Source organism: Xenopus laevis, chromosome 2L (assembly GCF_017654675.1).
Source record: "Xenopus laevis strain J_2021 chromosome 2L, Xenopus_laevis_v10.1, whole genome shotgun sequence".
Taxonomy (NCBI): domain Eukaryota; kingdom Metazoa; phylum Chordata; class Amphibia; order Anura; family Pipidae; genus Xenopus; species Xenopus laevis.
The window spans coordinates 186,098,635-186,121,289 of NC_054373.1; the positions used below are offsets into that span (position 1 = coordinate 186,098,635).

Consider the following 22,655-nt stretch of genomic DNA (forward strand, 5'->3'; position numbering starts at 1 on the left):
TTTTTATTATTTGTGGTTTTTGACTTATTTAGTTCTTGAGCTTTTTTTCAGTAATCTGATTGGTAGGGAACAAATTACCCTAGCAAACATGCATTGATTTAAATAAGAGATTGGAATAGGTATAATAGGGGGTATAAATAGAAAGATCTTTAACCTTACAGAGCATTTGGATTTTTTAGATGGGGTCAGTGACCCCCATTTCAACACTGGAAAGAGTCAGAAAAAGAAGACAAATCATTCAAAAACTATAAACAAATAAATAATGAAGACCAATTAAAAAGTTGCTTGGAATTGGCCATTCTATAACATACCAAAAGTTAACTTAATGGTGAACCAACTCTTTCATCATTAATAATTAGTCCATCTCATGGTCCTAAAACGATGTCCTTCAGCCGCCCTTAGTCAGACCCTTTGTGCTCAGATATTTCCTGAAAGCCAAGACATTTCCCTTTTAGAGATGAAGAGACATCCTTATTAAGGGCAGACAATGGCAGGAAGTGCATCAGGGTATAGATTGTATGGAAGATTTGGTACCTCTAGATGTACCCACAGAATGGAGGGGAGTGGGATGCTGGAGAGAGCTGTGTTACATGGGGACCTCACTCACATCCCTGCGGAGCTGGAGAGGTCCCGGGTGCAGATATTCCTGTGTGCGGATCCTGTAGGTAAGTGAGACTTCACTGCATGTCTTTCACTGGAAGCTGAAATCATGGTTTTTGTTTTGTTTACACCAAGGTTTTTGTTTTTGTTTGCACTCAATATAAAATGTAAAGTCAGCTGTCCATCTCTTCTAATATTTCTGTTTTTAAGTTTATCCCTTCAGCTGTTGCCGTCTAACCTGAGACTGATATAACTCAGAGAGCTCCGATATTCAACACTCTGGCCGGAAGGTACAGAGCTACTAAGGGGCTAATTCACTAAAAGGCGGATTTTTCGACTGCGAAGTCTTCGCCGCAAACAATACCCCAGAACACACTGCAGGATAAATACAGTGCCAATTCCATGTATAATACCCCAGAACACACTGCAGGATAAATACAGTGCCAATTCCATGTATAATACCCCAGAACACACAGCAGATAAATACAGGGCCAATTCCATGTATAATACCCCAGAACACACAGCAGATAAATACAGGGCCAATTCCATGTATAATACCCCAGAACACACAGCAGATAAATACAGTGCCAATTCCATGTATAATACCCCAGAACACACAGCAGATAAATACAGTGTCAATTCCATGTATAATACCCAGAACACACAGCAGATAAATACAGTGCCAATTCCAGGTATAATACCCAGCACACACAGCAGATAAATACAGTGCCAATTCCATGTATAATACCCAGAACACACAGCAGATAAATACAGTGCCAATTCCATGTATAATACCCCAGAACACACAGTAGGATAAATACAGTGCCAATTCCATGTATAATACCCCAGAAAACACAACAGATAAATACAGTGCCAATTCCATGTATAATACCCCAGAACACACATCAGATAAATACAGTGCCAATTCCATGTATAATACCCCAGAACACACGGCAGATAAATACAGTGCCAATTCCATGTATAATACCCCAGAACACACAGCAGATAAATACAGTGCCAATTCCATGTATAATACCCCAGAACACACAGCAGATAAATACAGTGCCAATTCCATGTATAATACCCCAGAACACACAGCAGATAAATACAGTGCCAATTCCATATATAATACCCCAGAACACACAGCAGATAAATACAGTGTCAATTCCATGTATAATACCCAGAACACACAGCAGATAAATACAGTGCCAATTCCATGTATAATACCCCAGAACACACGGCAGATAAATACAGTGCCAATTCCATGTATAATACCCCAGAACACACAGCAGATAAATACAGGGCCAATTCCATGTATAATACCCCAGAACACACAGCAGATAAATACAGTGTCAATTCCATGTATAATACCCAGAACACACAGCAGATAAATACAGTGTCAATTCCATGTATAATACCCCAGAACACACAGCAGATAAATACAGGGCCAATTCCATGTATAATACCCCAGAACACACAGCAGATAAATACAGTGTCAATTCCATGTATAATACCCAGAACACACAGCAGATAAATACAGTGCCAATTCCATGTATAATACCCAGAACACACAGCAGATAAATACAGTGCCAATTCCATGTATAATACCCCAGAACACACAGCAGATAAATACAGGGCCAATTCCATGTATAATACCCCAGAACACACAGCAGATAAATACAGTGCCAATTCCATGTATAATACCCCAGAACACACAGCAGATAAATACAGTGCCAATTCCATGTATAATACCCAGAACACACAGCAGATAAATACAGTGCCAATTCCATGTATAATACCCCAGAACACACAGCAGATAAATACAGGGCCAATTCCATGTATAATACCCCAGAACACACAGCAGATAAATACAGGGCCAATTCCATGTATAATACCCCAGAACACACAGCAGATAAATACAGTGCCAATTCCATGTATAATACCCCAGAACACACAGCAGATAAATACAGTGCCAATTCCATGTATAATACCCCAGAACACACAGCAGATAAATACAGGCCAATTCCATGTATATACACCAGAACACACAGCAGATAAATACAGTGCCAATTCCATGTATAATACCCCAGAACACACAGCAGATAAATACAGGGCCAATTCCATGTATAATAACCCAGAACACACAGCAGATAAATACAGTGCCAATTCCATGTATAATACCCCAGAACACACAGCAGATAAATACAGTGCCAATTCCATGTATAATACCCCAGAACACACAGCAGATAAATACAGGGCCAATTCCATGTATAATACCCCAGAACACACGGCAGATAAATACAGTGCCAATTCCATGTATAATACCCCAGAACACACAGCAGATAAATACAGTGCCAATTCCATGTATAATACCCCAGAACACACAGCAGATAAATACAGTGCCAATTCCATGTATAATACCCCAGAACACACAGCAGATAAATACAGGGCCAATTCCATGTATAATACCCCAGAACACACGGCAGATAAATACAGTGCCAATTCCATGTATAATACCCCAGAACACACAGCAGATAAATACAGAGCCAATTCCATGTATAATACCCCAGAACACACAGCAGATAAATACAGTGCCAATTCCATGTATAATACCCCAGAACACACAGCAGATAAATACAGTGCAATTCCATGTATAATACCCCAGAACACACAGCAGATAATACAGGGCCAATTCCATGTATAATACCCCAGAACACACAGCAGATAAATACAGTGCCAATTCCATGTATAATACCCCAGAACACACAGCAGATAAATACAGAGCCAATTCCATGTATAATACCCCAGAACACACAGCAGATAAATACAGTGCCAATTCCATGTATAATACCCCAGAACACACAGCAGATAAATACAGTGCCAATTCCATGTATAATACCCCAGAACACACAGCAGATAAATACAGAGCCAATTCCATGTATAATACCCCAGAACACACAGCAGATAAATACAGTGTCAATTCCATGTATAATACCCAGAACACACAGCAGATAAATACAGTGCCAATTCCATGTATAATACCCCAGAACACACAGCAGATAAATACAGTGCCAATTCCATGTATAATACCCCAGAACACACAGCAGATAAATACAGGGCCAATTCCATGTATAATACCCAGAACACACAGCAGATAAATACAGTGCCAATTCCATGTATAATACCCCAGAACACACAGCAGATAAATTACAGTGCCAATTCCATGTATAATACCCCAGAACACACAGCAGATAAATACAGTGCCAATTCCATGTATAATACCCCAGAACACACAGCAGATAAATACAGGGCCAATTCCATGTATAATACCCAGAACACACAGCAGGATAAATACAGTGCCAATTCCATGTATAATACCCCAGAACACACAGCAGATAAATACAGTGCCAATTCCATGTATAATACCCAGAACACACAGCAGATAAATACAGTGCCAATTCCATGTATAATACCCCAGAACACACAGCAGATAAATACAGTGCCAATTCCATGTATAATACCCCAGAACACACAGCAGATAAATACAGTGCCAATTCCATGTATAATACCCAGAACACACAGCAGATAAATACAGTGCCAATTCCATGTATAATACCCCAGAACACACAGCAGATAAATACAGTGTCAATTCCATGTATAATACCCCAGAACACACAGCAGATAAATACAGGGCCAATTCCATGTATAATACCCCAGAACACACAGCAGATAAATACAGGGCCAATTCCATGTATAATACCCCAGAACACACGGCAGATAAATACAGTGCCAATTCCATGTATAATACCCCAGAACACACAGCAGATAAATACAGAGCCAATTCCATGTATAATACCCAAGAACACACAGCAGATAAATACAGGGCCAATTCCATGTATAATAACCCAGAACACACAGCAGATAAATACAGTGCCAATTACATGTATAATACCCCAGAACACACAGCAGATAAATACAGTGCCAATTCTATGTATAATACCCAGAACACACAGCAGATAAATACAGGGCCAATTCCATGTATAATACCCCAGAACACACAGCAGATAAATACAGTGCCAATTCCATGTATAATACCCCAGAACACACAGCAGATAAATACAGGGCCAATTCCATGTATAATAACCCAGAACACACAGCAGATAAATACAGTGCCAATTACATGTATAATACCCCAGAACACACAGCAGATAAATACAGTGCCAATTCCATGTATAATACCCCAGAACACACAGCAGATAAATACAGTGCCAATTACATGTATAATACCCCAGAACACACAGCAGATAAATACAGTGCCAATTCTATGTATAATACCCCAGAACACACAGCAGATAAATACAGGGCCAATTCCATGTATAATACCCCAGAACACACGGCAGATAAATACAGTGCCAATTCCATGTATAATACCCCAGAACACACAGCAGATAAATACAGTGCCAATTCCATGTATAATACCCAAGAACACACAGCAGGATAAATACAGTGCCAATTCCATGTATAATACCCAGAACACACAGCAGATAAATACAGGGCCAATTCCATGTATAATAACCCAGAACACACAGCAGATAAATACAGTGCCAATTCCATGTATAATACCCCAGAACACACGGCAGATAAATACAGTGCCAATTCCATGTATAATACCCCAGAACACACAGCAGATAAATACAGTGTCAATTCCATGTATAATACCCCAGAACACACAGCAGATAAATACAGTGCCAATTCCATGTATAATACCCCAGAACACACAGCAGGATAAATACAGTGCCAATTCCATGTATAATACCCAGAACACACAGCAGATAAATACAGGGCCAATTCCATGTATAATAACCCAGAACACACAGCAGATAAATACAGTGCCAATTCCAAGTATAATACCCCAGAACACACAGCAGATAAATACAGTGCCAATTCCATGTATAATACCCCAGAACACACAGCAGATAAATACAGTGTCAATTCCATGTATAATACCCAAGAACACACAGCAGGATAAATACAGTGCCAATTCCATGTATAATACCCCAGAACACACAGCAGATAAATACAGGGCCAATTCCATGTATAATACCCCAGAACACACGGCAGATAAATACAGTGCCAATTCCATGTATAATACCCCAGAACACACAGCAGATAAATACAGTGGCAATTCCATGTATAATACCCCAGAACACACAGCAGATAAATACAGGGCCAATTCCATGTATAATACCCCAGAACACACGGCAGATAAATACAGTGCCAATTCCATGTATAATACCATCATCCTGTGTGTAGTAGGTAATTAGTGTTGGTTAGGGGAAGCTTTGGCCTGTGGCACACATGACATTTTCTCCAACAGAAAAAGGATCCTTCCTGCACCCGTCCTGTGTGTGTGAGTGACAGGGATCAGGTCCAGACTGAGATTCAGAATAGTTACACAGAAGACCAAACAACTATCCACAGGTCTAATAAATAGTGACTCTCTGCCATAATCTACAGCTTGCCATACCAAGCTAAACAGGAATGAAGGAAAACCACCATTTGCTGTGCACATAGGGTATTATAACTCGTGTTTGTATTTTCTGACCAAATTTTGCCCCGTGTTCCCTTTTTTTGTGTGCATTCATTATTTATCATTAGGCGAGGGAGCTGCCATACTTCATGATCAGGACACTAAAATGTTGCATATGAAGAATAAAACATCTCTTTGAAATGTGGGTGACCTTATTTCACATGGCAATAAATAACACCGCAAACAAGCCTAAACACTGTTTGTGAAGGCCCCATTTGGCCAGAATTGTGTCCCTTTAAACTCAGCTCAGAGGGAATGAAGGATCCATTCAGTTATGTGTAGGGATGTGCCCGGCGTCCTGGCTCTGTGGGTGCAGCTAAAATTAAATAAAACCTCTCAGTTCACATTGGGTGCTAAACTGCTCCCTGAATGATTTTGCTGTTATTGCAATATAAATTTAGGGGCAGTTTAAAGGGATACTGTCATGGGAAAACATGTTTTTTTTCAAAACACATCAGTTAATAGTGCTGCTCCAGCAGAATTGGAGCACATGACTTGGGGCAGCTGGGAAACTGACAATATGTCTAGCCCCATGTCAGATTTCAAAATTGAATATAAAAAAATCTGTTTGCTCTTTTGAGAAATGGATTTCAGTGCAGAATTCTGCTGGAGCAGCACTATTAACTGATTCATTTTGGAAAAAAATGTTTTTTCCCATGACAGTATCCCTTTAACTAAAGGGCAAAGTGACCATTGCTAGCGAAAATTCAGCAGAAATCCCATCCGCAGGAACACCGACAATTTACAAACAGGAGTAGAGGAGAATTCACTAGCGAAAGAGACCGTTGCTGTCGTAGTCACAAATTTTGGCTCTGGCAAACAATCGTTAATCCGCAAATTTACTAAAGTATGAATTTTCTATTACATTACCTCTTTTGCCAGAGTTTCCTTCTCCAGCTTAGACCTGGCAAACTGATAAAATGAAACTCCTCCACAATCTTATCTCAGTGGCATCATATCCAGTATGCTGAAAGTATTTATCCCAAACATAAAATTCCCCTTTGTCTTTAACCACTAATAGAAACGGGAAGTCAAGGAGGAATATGTACATCATATGGGGGAACGTTGCCATATAGTCTCCTCTTTCTTTGCTTATTAGGAGGAGGAGCCATACTGGTTATCTCAGGTAAAACATTATACATTAACCATTTGAGTAAAATCACCAAATAAAACAAGTGCAGAAATAATCTCCTGTTGCCTTTAGCAAGAAACACAAGAATTGTATATCAGAGAATATAATCCTCGGGAATCGACAGTAATGAAAATATCTAATTTTGCAAAATTTAAAGGTTTAATGGGCACCCGGGTATAATGTCTAAAATACAGGCTTGCCAGAACTTGTAACAGCGTTTGCCATGGGACTGTTCTCCTTGTGAAACCAATTATTATACCGTGTGTATGTTTTTATGTGACTCAGCCTTTCCATGTACTAAATGATTCATAGTAACAAATAGCAGGTTATCAAAATAAACATTGTAACATTGATGCCTGCTAAACTATTCCCTCCATTATTATAGTAATGCATAAAATGTTTCTACTTCTCAAGTGTATAATGTGTTAATTATCCATTGTCAATTTCTGTTATGGTCCAACCCCCAGGCTGCACAGATCCTATCTGATCCCCATTGTAAGCAGCAGTCCTGTCCTGCTTTATGGCAGCTGAGATTCTAGCTATCTGTATAACAGAGCATTCTGTCCCAGTGGCTGCACAGATCCTATCTGATCCCCATTGTAAGCAGCAGTCCTGTCCTGCTTTATGGCAGCTGAGATTCTAGCTATCTGTATAACAGAGCATTCTGTCCCAGTGGCTGCAAAGATCCTATCTGATCCCCATTGTAAGCAGCAGTCCTGTCCTGCTTTATGGCAGCTGAGATTCTAGCTATCTGTATAACAGAGCATTCTGTCCCAGTGGCTGCACAGATCCTATCTGATCCCCATTGTAAGCAGCAGTCCTGTCCTGCTTTATGGCAGCTGAGATTCTAGCTATCTGTATAACAGCGCATTCTGTCCCAGTGGCTGCACAGATCCTATCTGATCCCCATTGTAAGCAGCAGTCCTTCCCTGCTTTATGGCAGCTGAGATTCTAGCTATCTGTATAACAGAGCATTCTGTCCCAGTGGCTGCACAGATCCTATCTGATCCCCATTGTAAGCAGCAGTCCTGTCCTGCTTTATGGCAGCTGAGATTCTAGCTATCTGTATAACAGAGCATTCAGTCCCAGTGGCTGCACAGATCCTATCTGATCCCCATTGTAAGCAGCAGTCCTGTCCTGCTTTATGGCAGCTGAGATTCTAGCTATCTGTATAACAGAACATTCTGTCCCAGTGGCTGCACAGATCCTATCTGATCCCCATTGTAAGCAGCAGTCCTGTCCTGCTTTATGGCAGCTGAGATTCTAGCTATCTGTATAACAGCGCATTCTGTCCCAGTGGCTGCACAGATCCTATCTGATCCCCATTGTAAGCAGCAGTCCTTCCCTGCTTTATGGCAGCTGAGATTCTAGCTATCTGTATAACAGAGCATTCTTTCCCAGTGGCTGTACAGATCCTATCTGATCCCCATTGTAAGCAGCAGTCCTGTCCTGCTTTATGACAGCTGAGATTCTAGCTATCTGTATAACAGAACATTCTTTCCCAGTGGCTGCACAGATCCTATCTGATCCCTATTGTAAGCAGCAGTCCTGTCCTGCTTTATGGCAGCTGAGATTCTAGCTATCTGTATAACAGAACATTCTGTCCCAGTGGCTGCACAGATCCTATCTGATCCCCATTGTAAGCAGCAGTCCTGTCCTGCTTTATGACAGCTGAGATTCTAGCTATCTGTATAACAGAGCATTCTTTCCCAGTGGCTGCACAGATCCTATCTGATCCCCATTGTAAGCAGCAGTCCTGTCCTGCTTTATGGCAGCTGAGATTCTAGCTATCTGTATAACAGAACATTCTTTCCCAGTGGCTGCACAGATCCTATCTGATCCCTATTGTAAGCAGCAGTCCTGTCCTGCTTTATGGCAGCTGAGATTCTAGCTATCTGTATAACAGAACATTCTGTCCCAGTGGCTGCACAGATCCTATCTGATCCCCATTGTAAGCAGCAGTCCTTCCCTGCTTTATGGCAGCTGAGATTCTAGCTATCTGTATAACAGAGCATTCTTTCCCAGTGGCTGTACAGATCCTATCTGATCCCCATTGTAAGCAGCAGTCCTGTCCTGCTTTATGACAGCTGAGATTCTAGCTATCTGTATAACAGAACATTCTTTCCCAGTGGCTGCACAGATCCTATCTGATCCCTATTGTAAGCAGCAGTCCTGTCCTGCTTTATGGCAGCTGAGATTCTAGCTATCTGTATAACAGAACATTCTGTCCCAGTGGCTGCACAGATCCTATCTGATCCCCATTGTAAGCAGCAGTCCTGTCCTGCTTTATGACAGCTGAGATTCTAGCTATCTGTATAACAGAGCATTCTTTCCCAGTGGCTGCACAGATCCTATCTGATCCCCATTGTAAGCAGCAGTCCTGTCCTGCTTTATGGCAGCTGAGATTCTAGCTATCTGTATAACAGAACATTCTTTCCCAGTGGCTGCACAGATCCTATCTGATCCCTATTGTAAGCAGCAGTCCTGTCCTGCTTTATGGCAGCTGAGATTCTAGCTATCTGTATAACAGAACATTCTGTCCCAGTGGCTGCACAGATCCTATCTGATCCCCATTGTAAGCAGCAGTCCTGTCCTGCTTTATGGCAGCTGAGATTCTAGCTATCTGTATAACAGAACATTCTGTCCCAGTGGCTGCACAGATCCTATCTGATCCCCATTGTAAGCAGCAGTCCTGTCCTGCTTTATGGCAGCTGAGATTGTAGCTATCTGTATAACAGAACATTCTGTCCCAGTGGCTGCACAAATCCTACAACATCCGAAACCCATTTTTAGCTGAAATAAGTTTTTGGGGCACGAAAAAGGCCTGGTTTATCACTTGGAACTATTTGCTTGTGTTATACTGTATCTTATACAAATAATTCTGATTTATATCCCACCAGAATCTGAAAGAGAAAGAAGAGCCCTAAGGAACAGGGTGTACCCAAAGCTGAGGGAATACTGTAGGCAGGTGCATGGCCTGGAATTTCAGGTATGTCTTCCTGGACATAATAGAGGGGCTGCTCTTTGCTTTTCAGAACAAGGTTTTTGGTACCAAAAATAATTTCTAGTAATTAGACAACACCTTTGTACTCCTAAACTAACTAAAATGTGATGTTATAGAGTTTATGGCAAATTCTTACATTTTATTATTTAACCCTCGGCTACAACTGAGTCACTGAGAGGACGTGTCTGTCAATAACTTCCAGGAGCAAAGGGAAAATATTCCTTAAAGGGATCCTGTCATCGGAAAACATGTTTTTTTTTTGAAAAGCACCAGTTAAGCAGAATTCTGCACTGAAATCCATTTCTCAAAAGAGCAAACAGATTTTTTTATATTCAATTTTAAAATCTGACACCGGGCTAGATATATTGTCAGTTTCCCAGCTGCCCCTGGTCATGTGACGTGTGCCTGCACTTTAGGAGAGAAATGCTTTCTGGCAGGCTGCTGTTTTTCCTTCTCAATGTAACTGAATGTGTTTCAGTGGGACATGGTTTACTATTGAGTGCTGTTCTTAGATCTACCAGGCAGCTGTTATCTTGTGTTAGGGAGCTGCTATCTGGTTACCTTCCCATTGTTCTTTTATTTGGCTGCTGGGGGGGAGAGAGGGGGGGTGATATCAGTCCAACCTGCAGTACAGCAGTAAAGAGTGACTGAAGTCACAAGTCACATGACTGGGGGCAGCTGGGAAATTGACAATATGTCTAGCCCCATGTCAGATTTCAAAATTGAATATAAAAAAATCTGTTTGCTCTTTTGAGAAATGGATTTCAGTGCAGAATTCTGCTGGAGCAGCACTATTAACTGATTCATTTTGAAAAAAAAAAAAATTTCCCATGACAGTATCCCTTTTATGATCAAGCAAGGGTATAAGTAAGATACCAGCTTTCCATTAATAACACGGATCTGTAGTGCCTGTCTCTCCTGCTGTTTTTAAACTACAATTGGGGGTTGCTAGGAGTTGGACACAGATTCAGTGCTGCTATTCCCCTTTAATAGACTTTTTTTATTTGTGCATCATCTACCCACCCATATACCCCATTCGCTGAGCAGTGGGGCTTTCATGTTGAATTGTTTTCCTTCTTTTGTTTTGAAATATATAATTGTACCTTTGGGGCCCCTTTGTTCCCAGGGCCTAGATGCATGTGCCAAATTCTGTAGCTACAGAGCTGTAAGTAGCCATATTAAGAGGAATGCAGTATATGTTCATTGTATACTATACGTGTATATTACATGCCAGAGTCATTTGTTTAATTTAGGGTTTAATAAATGTGTCTTTGTCACTGGGGCAGGGGGCCCGGGGGGGTGCGGGGGCCCAGAAGCAGCAGCCCCGTGGGCCCACCAGTCAGACCCTGTAGATATTGTACCCTCTCCTCCCCAAAATTGTGATATAATTCAGGGGTAGGGATAATGCACAAACACAAAGTGTGCATAGCATTACAAAGCAACCTATCAAATATTTGCTGGACTAAACCAATGAAGGGGTGTTTGGTTGCTATGGGTTACAGGACCTCGGCTCATTTAGCCCATATTCAAACCTAACTGAAGCATATGGAACTGCATGGCAGCTATGCACATTTCACAGTCTAGGGCAGTGGTTCTTAAAGGGGTGGTTCACCTTTATGTTAACTTTTAGTATCTTATAGAATGACCAGGTCTAAGCAACTTTGCAATTGGTTGTCTTTAATAATTAATTTTTTTTATATAATTTTTAATTAGTTTCTTCTTCTGACTCTTTCCAGCTTTCAAACAGGGGTCACTAACCCCCTTCTAAAAACAAATGCTCTGTAAGGCTACAAATGTATTGTTATTGCTACTTTTTATTACTTATCTTTCTATTCAGGCCTCTCCTATTCATATTCCAGTCTCTTATTCAAATCAATGTATGGTTGCTAGGGGAATTTGGACCCTAGTAACCAGATGGCTGAACTTGCAAACTGGAGAGCTGTGGAATAAAACCTGAATAACCACAAAAAACCCCCACAAATAATAAAAAATGAAAACCAACTGCAAATTGTCTCAGAATATCCTTCTCTACATCCTACTAACAATTTAAAGGTGAACAACCCCTTTAAGCTATAGGTTCCATGAGGTGTATATAAATACAGTAACATTTCCTCCTACAATAGAAAATTGTAAATAAAAGGTGATACATAATTAATCATACACATTGTCTTGGCTGGACAAACTCCCTCCTACATCAAAATTTGGATCCCAAACCTATTAAACCTGATAATGATTGTTTGGCACCACCATCTGGTCATTGCTAGAATTACAGACAATCTACCAATACAGAAATGGGATCCGTTGTCCGGAAAACCCATTATCCAGAAAGCTCTGAATTAAAGGAAGACCATCTTCAATAGTCTAAATTTTAATCAATTTTAGTTCCACAGTTTTGTATTAATTAGATCTTTTTGTACAGATCATGGACATGTTTAATATCTTGCTACACTTATCTCTTTAAAGCTACTCTAGTGATTTGAAATACAGTGTAAATTTGGAAGAGATGATGGGAATTATCCTAGGCTGGGCGATCTTTGGCTGGGGCAAGTCACTTTGACCCTTCCTAGCACCCCACGAGTCTTGGGGTGCTGAGTTTTGCAAGAGCATGGGTGAGAACGGACGTCTGAGGTTCACTTTTAAGGGTCACTCAGGGCTACGTTTACTAAAAATACAAACATTTAAAATTCAGTTTTTTTGGGGTCGGTTCATTTTTACTAATATGGTAAAAAAAAATTCAAACTGAAGTCTGGGTGATATTTATACCTCTGCATGGCAGCTCCTTGTCTCAACACTAATAAACGCAAATACATTTAAATTATTTATTTAAATTAACTATTTCTCTTTAATCTTTTTGGTCTGTCAGAATGAGGCTATGCCCTAATTTTAGAGCAAGTTCAAATTAGCGATGAGTGAATTTTTTCGACAGCCATGGATTCACGGCAAAACTCTGCATTTCGGTATCTGCAGTTTTTTCATGAAACTTCGCTGCGACAAAAAAGTCGCCAAGACAAAAATGTCGCTGAGACAAAAAAAAAAGTCACCATAAGAAAAAACGCCCATTGGCTTTAATGCATTTGGGAAAAAAAGTCACAGAGACAAAAAAAAAGTCGCCAAAAGAAAAAAAACGCCCATTGGCTTTCATGTATTTGGAAAAGAAAGTCACAGAGACAAAAAAAAGTCGCCAAAAGAGCCATGTGCTATCTGTTATTGTTGGGTATAGAATTTATTATCCAGAATGTTTAATAACTGGGGTTTTCTGGATAAGGGATTTTCCATAATTTGGATCACAGTACTATGAGCCTGCTAAAAATATCATTCAAATGACATAAACTAAATAGTATTGTTTTGCCACCAATATGGATTGATGCAGTTTAGTTACCATCAAGTGCAAGGTACAGTTTTATTAAAATGAGCATTTTATTATTGAAATTAGAATTATTTACGTCAAATAGAATCTATGAGAGATGGGCTTTCTGGATAATTGGTTTCCAGATAAAGGAATCCTATAAAGTAGAACAGTTATGCCGTTACACTGTCACTTTATACCTGTTTTTGTTTAAACATTTTTTTGGAAGGTGGTGGATACTTATGATGGGATCCAGTATGAGGAGTACTACAGCCCTAGGGTTCAGAAGATCCGAAAGCAACTGTTGGGGGGATGTCTGGACCAGTCAGTGGGCCCTTGCTTTGTGGTGAGTCTGTTCCTATACCACTGGAATACTGAGGGGTATGTTTTGTTTGTTATAGAATGGCTTATTCCAAGCAACTTTTCAATTGGCCTTTTTTATAGGTTTTTAATTATTTCTTCCTTCCTTCTTCTTCTGGCTCTTTCCGGCATTAAAACGGGGGTCGCTGACCCCATCCAAAAACAAATGCTCTGTAAGGCTACACATGTAATAGTTATTGCTACTTTTTATTACTCATATTATTTCATATTCCAGTCTCTTTTTCAAATCAATCTATGGTTGCTAAGGGGAATTGGACCCTAGCAACCGGATTGATGACATTGCAATTGCTGCCGAATAAAAAGCTAAAGAGCACAAAAAACAGAAATAATAAATGAAAACCAATGGCAAATTGTCTCAGAATATCACTCTCTATATTATACTAACAGTTAATTTAAAGGTGAACAATTCCTATTAACAAGTTCAGATAAAGCACTGCGTATCTTGACAGCGCTATATATATAAATGATGATGATGATGATGATGAGATGGCTGTTCTACTTGTCTGTGTCTGGCTTATTACCTTGCAAAACTGCCTATTGGCTAATTTCCCTCTGTTAATCAATGAAGGGCCAGTTCTGGTCACCTAGAGATCATATAACTGAAATATCCAGGCCCAAGAACCTGCATTGTCCATGCACCATTCCCTTCTCCAGTGTTACATCTTTACTAAGTGCATTTCCCCCTCACAAACACCCCAACTCTGATGTCCAATGTGGGGCCCCCATGTCCATCCGCTGCGGCACACAAACAGGCTCAGACAAACATTATCCTCAGATGGGAAGCACAAGGGGAGTTAGATGATACTAAGAGGGATGCAGGTACAATTACATACAGTAGTAGGAGCAACACCTTCTGGACCTACTACTTGTAGGCTTCATGTCCTCCTCTGATGCAGAATAACCCCCTTATTTATTTGCCTTCCCAAAGGCCCTTATTGGAGAAGAGTATGGCCAGTTCAGCCTCCCCTGGGAGATTGATGGAGAAGAGTTTGAGAAGATCCTTGTAGCTGCTCATGAGAACAGAATCAACACCAAGGCCTTGGAGAAGTGGTACCTGCGAGATGAGAATGGGGTTCCTCCAGTTTATCATCTGCCTGAGAAAGACGAGGGGCTTCCATATAGCAGCACAACGGTAACAACAGCCCGGACTGGCAATCTGTAGCTGGCTTTCTTTAAGATGCCATAGACCATGAGGTTTTTTTATTGGGCCTGGGGAAGCTTGTTGGGCCTCCTTCTACTTGAAGTGCCAAGGCCTCTCAGTTGTGAGATAAGAAGTGGAGATTATATTAATGATACAAGTCTGTTGCAGAACCAAACGGGAGCCGCTGACCCCTGGCCCAGGACTTACCATGAAATCAGGAAGGTGCTGGATGCTGCAGTTCCTCTGTGTGTCCAGAAGGGGAGCATTTCCCCTCAACAAGCTGAGAAATATTTCCGATCAGGTAACTACAAACGGTCCAAGGTGAGATCTTTTTTGAAGGCAAAAAAATGGATTTAGCACGTGCCAAATTCCACATCTGGGAAGGTGGCTGGATTTCTCCCTTTTAAAGTATGGTTGAATATTATTAATACAAAATACAATGATGCTGATAGACGCTGACTGCATATTTTACCTGCTTGTTTTTTGTAGCTTTGGAGGAAGAGCTGCTCTTCACCTTAAAGGACAGCCCAAAGGCCCTACAGGAGAGGTGCATCTGTTATATACACAAAGTGCCATATAAAGCTTATCTGCAGCGCATGAATTCAGAGAAGGGGGGAGCTACAAGGCCGAGTAGCTACTCAAAGCTCTGCCATTTACGGGATACATTTATACCTGCCTTGGCCTGCAATGGGCCCCTGTGCCTGTATAGCACCACCACAACATGCAATATTAAAGTTGGCTACACAGAGGAAAAGGAAGAGAAATATATTGAAGGTCTCTGCAACCAGTTCTACAGTGACACATTGAGACTTATTGAGAAAAGCTTTCCTGCCGACCCCTTGTACTGCAGCAACAGAACTGGTGAGGCCGTGCAGCACCTTTCTCTCTGTAGTATGTACTCATCTCTCCAGCAGTTTAGCTTCAGAGAGGAGCAAATCATCCATGACTACATATTGCATGACAAGTCTCAGAAATCGATGGTGGTCTTTGGAAAGCCAGGCTGTGGAAAGACTGTTTTACTTGCCTCATGTGCTGGAAAGGTACAATACTGCCACTATAGGAATAACCTCTCCCTACTATACCTGCTATCCCACAGTCACACTCCCTTCCCAGAGACTATTATCCCATTGTTACTATAGGCACCATCTCTCCCTACTATACCTGCTATCCCACAGTCACACTCCCTTCCCAGAGACTATTATCCCATTGTTACTATAGGCACCATCTCTCCCTACTATACCTGCTATCCCACAGTCACACTCCCTTCCCAGAGACTATTATCCACTGTTACTTTAGGCACCATCTCTCCTTACTATACCTGCTATCCCACAGTCACACTCCCTTCCCAGAGACTATTATCCACTGTTACTATAGGCACCATCTCTCCCTACTATACCTGCGATCCCACAGTCACACTCCCTTCCCAGAGACTATTATCCCTCTGTTACTATAGACACATCTCTCCCTACTATACCTGCTATCCCACGTCACACTCCCTTCCCAGAGACTATTATCCACTATTACTATAGACACCATCTCTCCCTACTATACCTGCTATCCCACAGTCACACTCCCTTCCCAGAGACTATTATCCCACTGTTACTATAGGCACCATCTCTCCCTACTATACCTGCTATCCCACAGTCACACTCCCTTCCCAGAGACTATTATCCACTGTTACTATAGACACCATCTCTCCCTACTATACCTGCTATCCCACAGTCACACTCCCTTCCCAGAGACTATTATCCACTGTTACTATAGACACCATCTCTCCCTACTATACCTGCTATCCCACAGTCACACTCCCTTCCAGAGACTATTATCCACTGTTACTATAGGCACCATCTCTCCCTACTATACCTGCTATCCCACAGTCACACTCCCTTCCCAGAGACTATTATCCCACTGTTACTATAGGCACCATCTCTCCCTACTATACCTGCTATCCCACAGTCACACTCCCTTCCCAGAGACTATTATCCCACTGTTATATAGACACCATCTCTCCCTACTATACCTGCTATCCCACGTCACACTCCCTTCCCAGAGACTATTATCCCACTGTTACTATAGGCACCATCTCTCCCTACTATACCTGCTATCCCACAGTCACACTCCCTTCCCAGAGACTATTATCCACTGTTACTATAGGCACCATCTCTCCCTACTATACCTGCTATCCCACAGTCACACTCCCTTCCCAGAGACTATTATCCCACTGTTACTATAGACACCATCTCTCCCTACTATACCTGCTATCCCACAGTCACACTCCCTTCCCAGAGACTATTATCCACTGTTACTATAGGCACCATCTCTCCCTACTATACCTGCTATCCCATAGTCACACTCCCTTCCCAGAGACTATTATCCCACTGTTACTATAGACACCATCTCTCCCTACTATACCTGCTATCCCACAGTCACACTCCCTTCCCAGAGACTATTATCCCACTGTTACTATAGGCACCATCTCTCCCTACTATACCTGCTATCCCACAGTCACACTCCCTTCCCAGAGGCTATTATTCTACTGCTACTATAGGCACCATCTCTCCCTACTATACCTGCTATCCCACAGTCACACTCCCTTCCCAGAGGCTATTATTCTACTGCTACTATAGGCACCATCTCTCCCTACTATACCTGCTATCCCACAGTCACACTCCCTTCCCAGAGGCTATTATTCTACTGCTACTATAGGCGTCCTTCCTTCTTGTTGTCCCTAATTTGGCACACAGTGGCACCTGAAGCATTTTATACTGACTTCTGTAACTCTGCCTCCAAGACACTTTGCCTCAGGTAGAATATACACTAGTTTAAAGCAAACCCTGGTACATTTAAGAGATTTTTTTTTACCCCAATAGCTCTCTTTTCTCATCCCAATGGAGTGGGTAGCTCAGTGGTGAAATGTTTAGTAATAATAATCACCTGTAGAAGACGTTTATGAAAATTGTAATTATTTTCTTATTTCAGGTGCACTTGTGGCTGGAAGCTGACAATCCATTCTTAGTGATGCGCTTCATTTGCCCTTACTGGGAACCTCTAAATCCAACTATATTATTAAGGGGCTTGTGCCATCAGTTATCAGACATTTACCAGAGAGTGATTCCAAACCACCTTGATAATGTTGCTGACCTGAGGCAGTGCCTTGTGGACCTAATGTCCCTCTCTTCCAAGCAAACCCCACTTATCTTAATAATGGATGATATTGACTATGTTACGTTAGATACAAATTCTTTGCTTCCCTGGTGGTTAACCACTCCTATCCCCCCATTCACAAAAATCATTGTGTCTGTGACGCAGAAACAAAATGTAACTGCTGATCAGGTGAAGTCTCTGCATGAAGACCAGTTCTTATACCTTGAGCTCCAACGTCAGAGAAGAGAATGCAATGAGAACTTAAAGCAATGCCTACTGGAGTATAACAGAAAAATAACATCGGGACAGCAAATGTACGTGAACAGGTCCTTGGAGACCAACACGTCCCCATTGCAGGTCCATCTGCTCTTCAAAATAGTGACAGAATGGAAATCCCATCAAGACGTTGATAGTCAAACCCTTGGAGTGGATTCGTATGAATCTGCTGAAAGATTATTCCACAAATTTGAGATTAAATACAGCTATGAGATTGTCTCTAGAACCTTGAGTTACATAACCTTGTCTGGATCTGGTATTGGAGTAAACGAACTTATTGATCTGTTGACAGCAGATGATCTAGTCATTGATAAGTTGCATGAGTTATATGGAACTGGAAACATCCCAAGAATGCCAGAATGGATAGTCACTGGAATTCTTCTGGAATTAAAGGGTTGCCTCTCTGACAGAATGAGTTTGGGTTGCAAGCTTGTGTATTGGAATAACCAAATGTACCAGCAGGTCATAATGAATCGGTATCTCAGCAGTCCAGAAATCCGGCAGCAGTTGCACACAACTATGTATTATTTTTTTAGTGGACGTTGGCCAGGTGGAAGATTTATATCCAAGGCTCTTCAAAAATTAAATTCTCCACTACCCAATAAATGCCTGGCAAACGATAACCGCACACCTAACCAACATTATTTGGATTATCACCCTCCTTCCCAGCCGTGGTTTTATCATGGGCATTCAGTCTGCCAAAGAACTGTCACTGGTAACGTTAGGAAGGCACATGAGCTTCCTTTTCATCTAAAACAATGTGGGAAGCTGGAAAAACTCTACAATGAAGTTTTTATGGCATTCCCTTATTATAAAGTTCTTGTACAAGCAGGTCAGCTTCATTTGTTGCTCAACAGTATTGAAGATGCAGTGGAGCTTATAGGTAAACTAGAGCTTTACTTTATCTGTGACGTGTTAAAAGAGGCTTCATGTCTATTAAAGGAGAGACCTGACTCCCTAGAGATGATCTTTCAGTCCAAATTGTTACCACTAGGTTCAACATATCCCCCTCTTCTGAAGATGGCCAACCAAGTGTATGGTGAAGGAAGGAAGAAGTCATCCATTAAAGTGTTGTGTTCTCCTTTAATTAGGGTTCCATTCTTTAAGGTTTGCTTTCCAGAAGCATCTTCTGTTATTAGGATCCTGGAAATGAAAGGAGGACCACTATTAATGGTAGTGTTTGAGAATGGCAGTGTCTACACTTGGGCTGCTGGAAAGAACTTTAGACTAAGGTTTAAGGGTTCTGTGCATGTCAAGGATGTGTCAGTTGACAATGAATGTAGGTATCTGGCTCTGTGCACCCTAAACCATTCATTCCTACTGCTCGATTGCCTCTCTTGGACAGTTTTAAATGATCTTATGAAAAATATCAAAGAAAACCAGCTTGTTCCTAAACATTTTTCATTCTCAGAGACAAGGCTGATGGTATGCTTTGACAATTCGTCTAATGTAAGGGTTTTCGATGTTCCTTCTGGGGAACTCATAGATGAGTTGGTTTTCTCCCAAGAGGTAACGTTCTTTTCATGTGATAGTATGGGAAAATATACAGTCATGAGGCAAACAAACAATATCTTCATTTATGACAACCAGAATCTTTCCATTAAAATTTCTCTCCCAGTAGACCTTGTACTACATGTAGTGCACAGCATTCATGTTCATGAGACCATGGTGTATATCATTGACAAGGCCTCTAAAATCAATGTCTGGAGCATTACCAATCCAGCTCAGCCTCTGCTTTTGGATGAACTTGGTTCTGAGGAAGAATATGGAGAGGTGGTTTCTACAGAATATTCTCCACCTTGGCTTTTAATATGCAGGGCACAATACATAGAGGTGAGGCATACAGAGTCCTGGGAAAGGCATTGTTTTAAACCTCCACGTGGACAGACGCTGATTTTTGGTGTTTTTTCCCAAAGTTGTGAAGAAGTTATTGCTGCAGTGGAAAGTGTTCCCTTTCTTTTTGTCTGGGACAGGGAGAGTGGGCAGTGTATTTCCAAAATCAGTCTGGAGCTGGGAATAGTCTCCATGCTAACTAAGTGTCGTAGGTCAAGTCAGTTGGCAGCAGTAATAGAAGATAAAGCCTTAATGTTATGGGATTTAAAATCAGTGGTCATCCCAACGTCTTATTTTCAAACCGGTCGCCCTGTTGAGTCTTTGATCCTCTGTCCCCAAGGGAATCATGCATATACACGGGACAGTTCTGATCTGGTGTGCAGGTGGGACACCACCAGCTGCCGAATTACAGACATATTCCAGCACTGCAATACTGTAGAGGCAATGGCATTAGCTGCCATGGGGGAGATTCTGGTTACATCTGTAACATCTGGAGGACTTTATGTCTGGCTCACTTGCACAGGAGAAAATCTCCACTTTATCCAAACCCAACCCATATCTCAGATTCTTATCACCCCCAATTCTTATTTTGTGGTTACTTTATGTGAACATGGAATTTCCAAAGTTTGGAGGCCAACAACAGCCACCGTAGTTTGCTATATCCAGCCTTACCTCCAGCGGGCCTCCATAAACTCAGAGAGCACATTTATCATTGGCCTGCAACATCGTAGACTTGTCGCGATCAGCCTGTGGTCGGGACGCGTTTGCAAGCGATTCCACTGCGAGGAGGGGTCTGATTGTGTGCTGGAGTTTAAATGCCTAAAAGGCCACCCTGATTTCATAGTTGTGATCACCTCGAGAGCTGACTTTTATACATGGAATATGGCCGAAGGAACAGTTTGTCACCAGTTCAAGTTCCCCTTGTGCAACTGGTTTCAACTTTCATCTAATGGACGTATCATGGCAACAGCTCAGAGTGGAACCATCAATGTCATAAACACCCATAATGGTCAACACTGTATTCAACACACTTCTAACCCAATACTGCACCAACATCTAACCATGGATGGTGTCTTCCTTCTTTACATAGGCCACATCAGTACCAAGGCATGCCCCTGTGACTTTCACATAAACCCTGTTCTGCAGGTTATCAGAGTTTCCAGTGGAGAAACCATAGACCAGTTCCACCTTGGTAAGTTGCCAAGTACCATGAGTGTGTCTGAAGATGATAGGATGATTTTCATTGGTTTTGAGGATGGCACACTCGGTTTGTACTCCCTGAGTGAGCTGTATGAGGGGGGGACAAGGAAGTCAAATGTTTTAAAGATCTCTGATAGTTCAGCGGTGAAGATATATAAGGGAAAGTCATCTCCCACCATTATTTGGGCTGATCCTATATGCTTAGAACCTAGTGAGAGCTGATTTCTGCCTAAAGAAGGGCAGGACACATGATTTGCGTATGTACTGAATATATCTATTGTTTTGTGTTATAATATAGTTTTCTCTCTTTGATTGTAATATAAGATACTGTATATTCAGGCTGTTTGGTAGCTCCTCCCTCTGTCTGACTGATGCCCCCGTTATAATAAAAAGAGGGGACAGAAAAGCCCGTGATCTCCAAGAGCTGCTTTGAGAATCCCTTTCTGCTGTGTGCTTGGTTGAATAAAGTCCCTTTTTCTTTCCAAACAAGTTGTCTTTATTGTAGTCTTTTTTGGCCGAGTCCAAAATAGTGGATTCGGTGCATCCCTAGAAAAAACTCAAATCTGCTGGATTTTTCAAGCAGGAAGGTTAATGCAAATGGGCAAATAACTTGCCCAAAAGAATCCTAAACTGATCGAAATAAGGAAATGACTACATTTAAATTACATTAAATTTAAATTGTGGAATCTCCCAGGACTGCATCACAATAATAGTAAATGATTTATAGGGATGCACCGAAACCAGGAATCTGGTCCAGGATTCTGCCTTTTTCAGCAGGATTCGGAATGTGGGCTTAGATGGACAGACTGGATAAAACAAATGAAAAGGTACATTTGCATACCTCCCAACTGTTCACGGGACAGTCCTGATTTTGACAGCTCAATCCGCAGTCCTGGACGGTTACTGAAATATCCAGACTTTCTCCTTGATCTACTGCACTAAACAGCCAGAAAAAGATACAAAGTTTCTAAAACTTAATTGGCTTTTGGCAGAGAGCCCAGAATACGT

At 41.4% G+C, this 22,655-nt stretch overlaps 2 protein-coding genes across 2 annotated transcripts; both read left to right on the top strand.

The window, feature by feature from the left end:
• The first annotated feature begins 498 nt into the window (after window positions 1-498).
• Window positions 499-15,478, top strand: LOC121400091 (NACHT and WD repeat domain-containing protein 2-like). The gene is made up of 4 exons (XM_041582833.1): window positions 499-665; window positions 10,223-10,311; window positions 13,902-14,018; window positions 14,982-15,478. Exons 1-4 carry the CDS (start codon window positions 554-556, stop codon window positions 15,213-15,215), a joined length of 552 nt encoding a protein of 183 aa, XP_041438767.1. The 5' UTR covers window positions 499-553; the 3' UTR covers window positions 15,216-15,478.
• A 101-nt stretch (window positions 15,479-15,579) lies between these two features.
• LOC108707615 (NACHT and WD repeat domain-containing protein 2) lies at window positions 15,580-21,869 on the top strand. Its single transcript, XM_018245606.2, has 2 exons — window positions 15,580-16,234; window positions 18,174-21,869. Exons 1-2 carry the CDS (start codon window positions 15,791-15,793, stop codon window positions 21,867-21,869), a joined length of 4,140 nt encoding a protein of 1,379 aa, XP_018101095.2. The 5' UTR covers window positions 15,580-15,790.
• The last annotated feature ends 786 nt before the right edge of the window (window positions 21,870-22,655 follow it).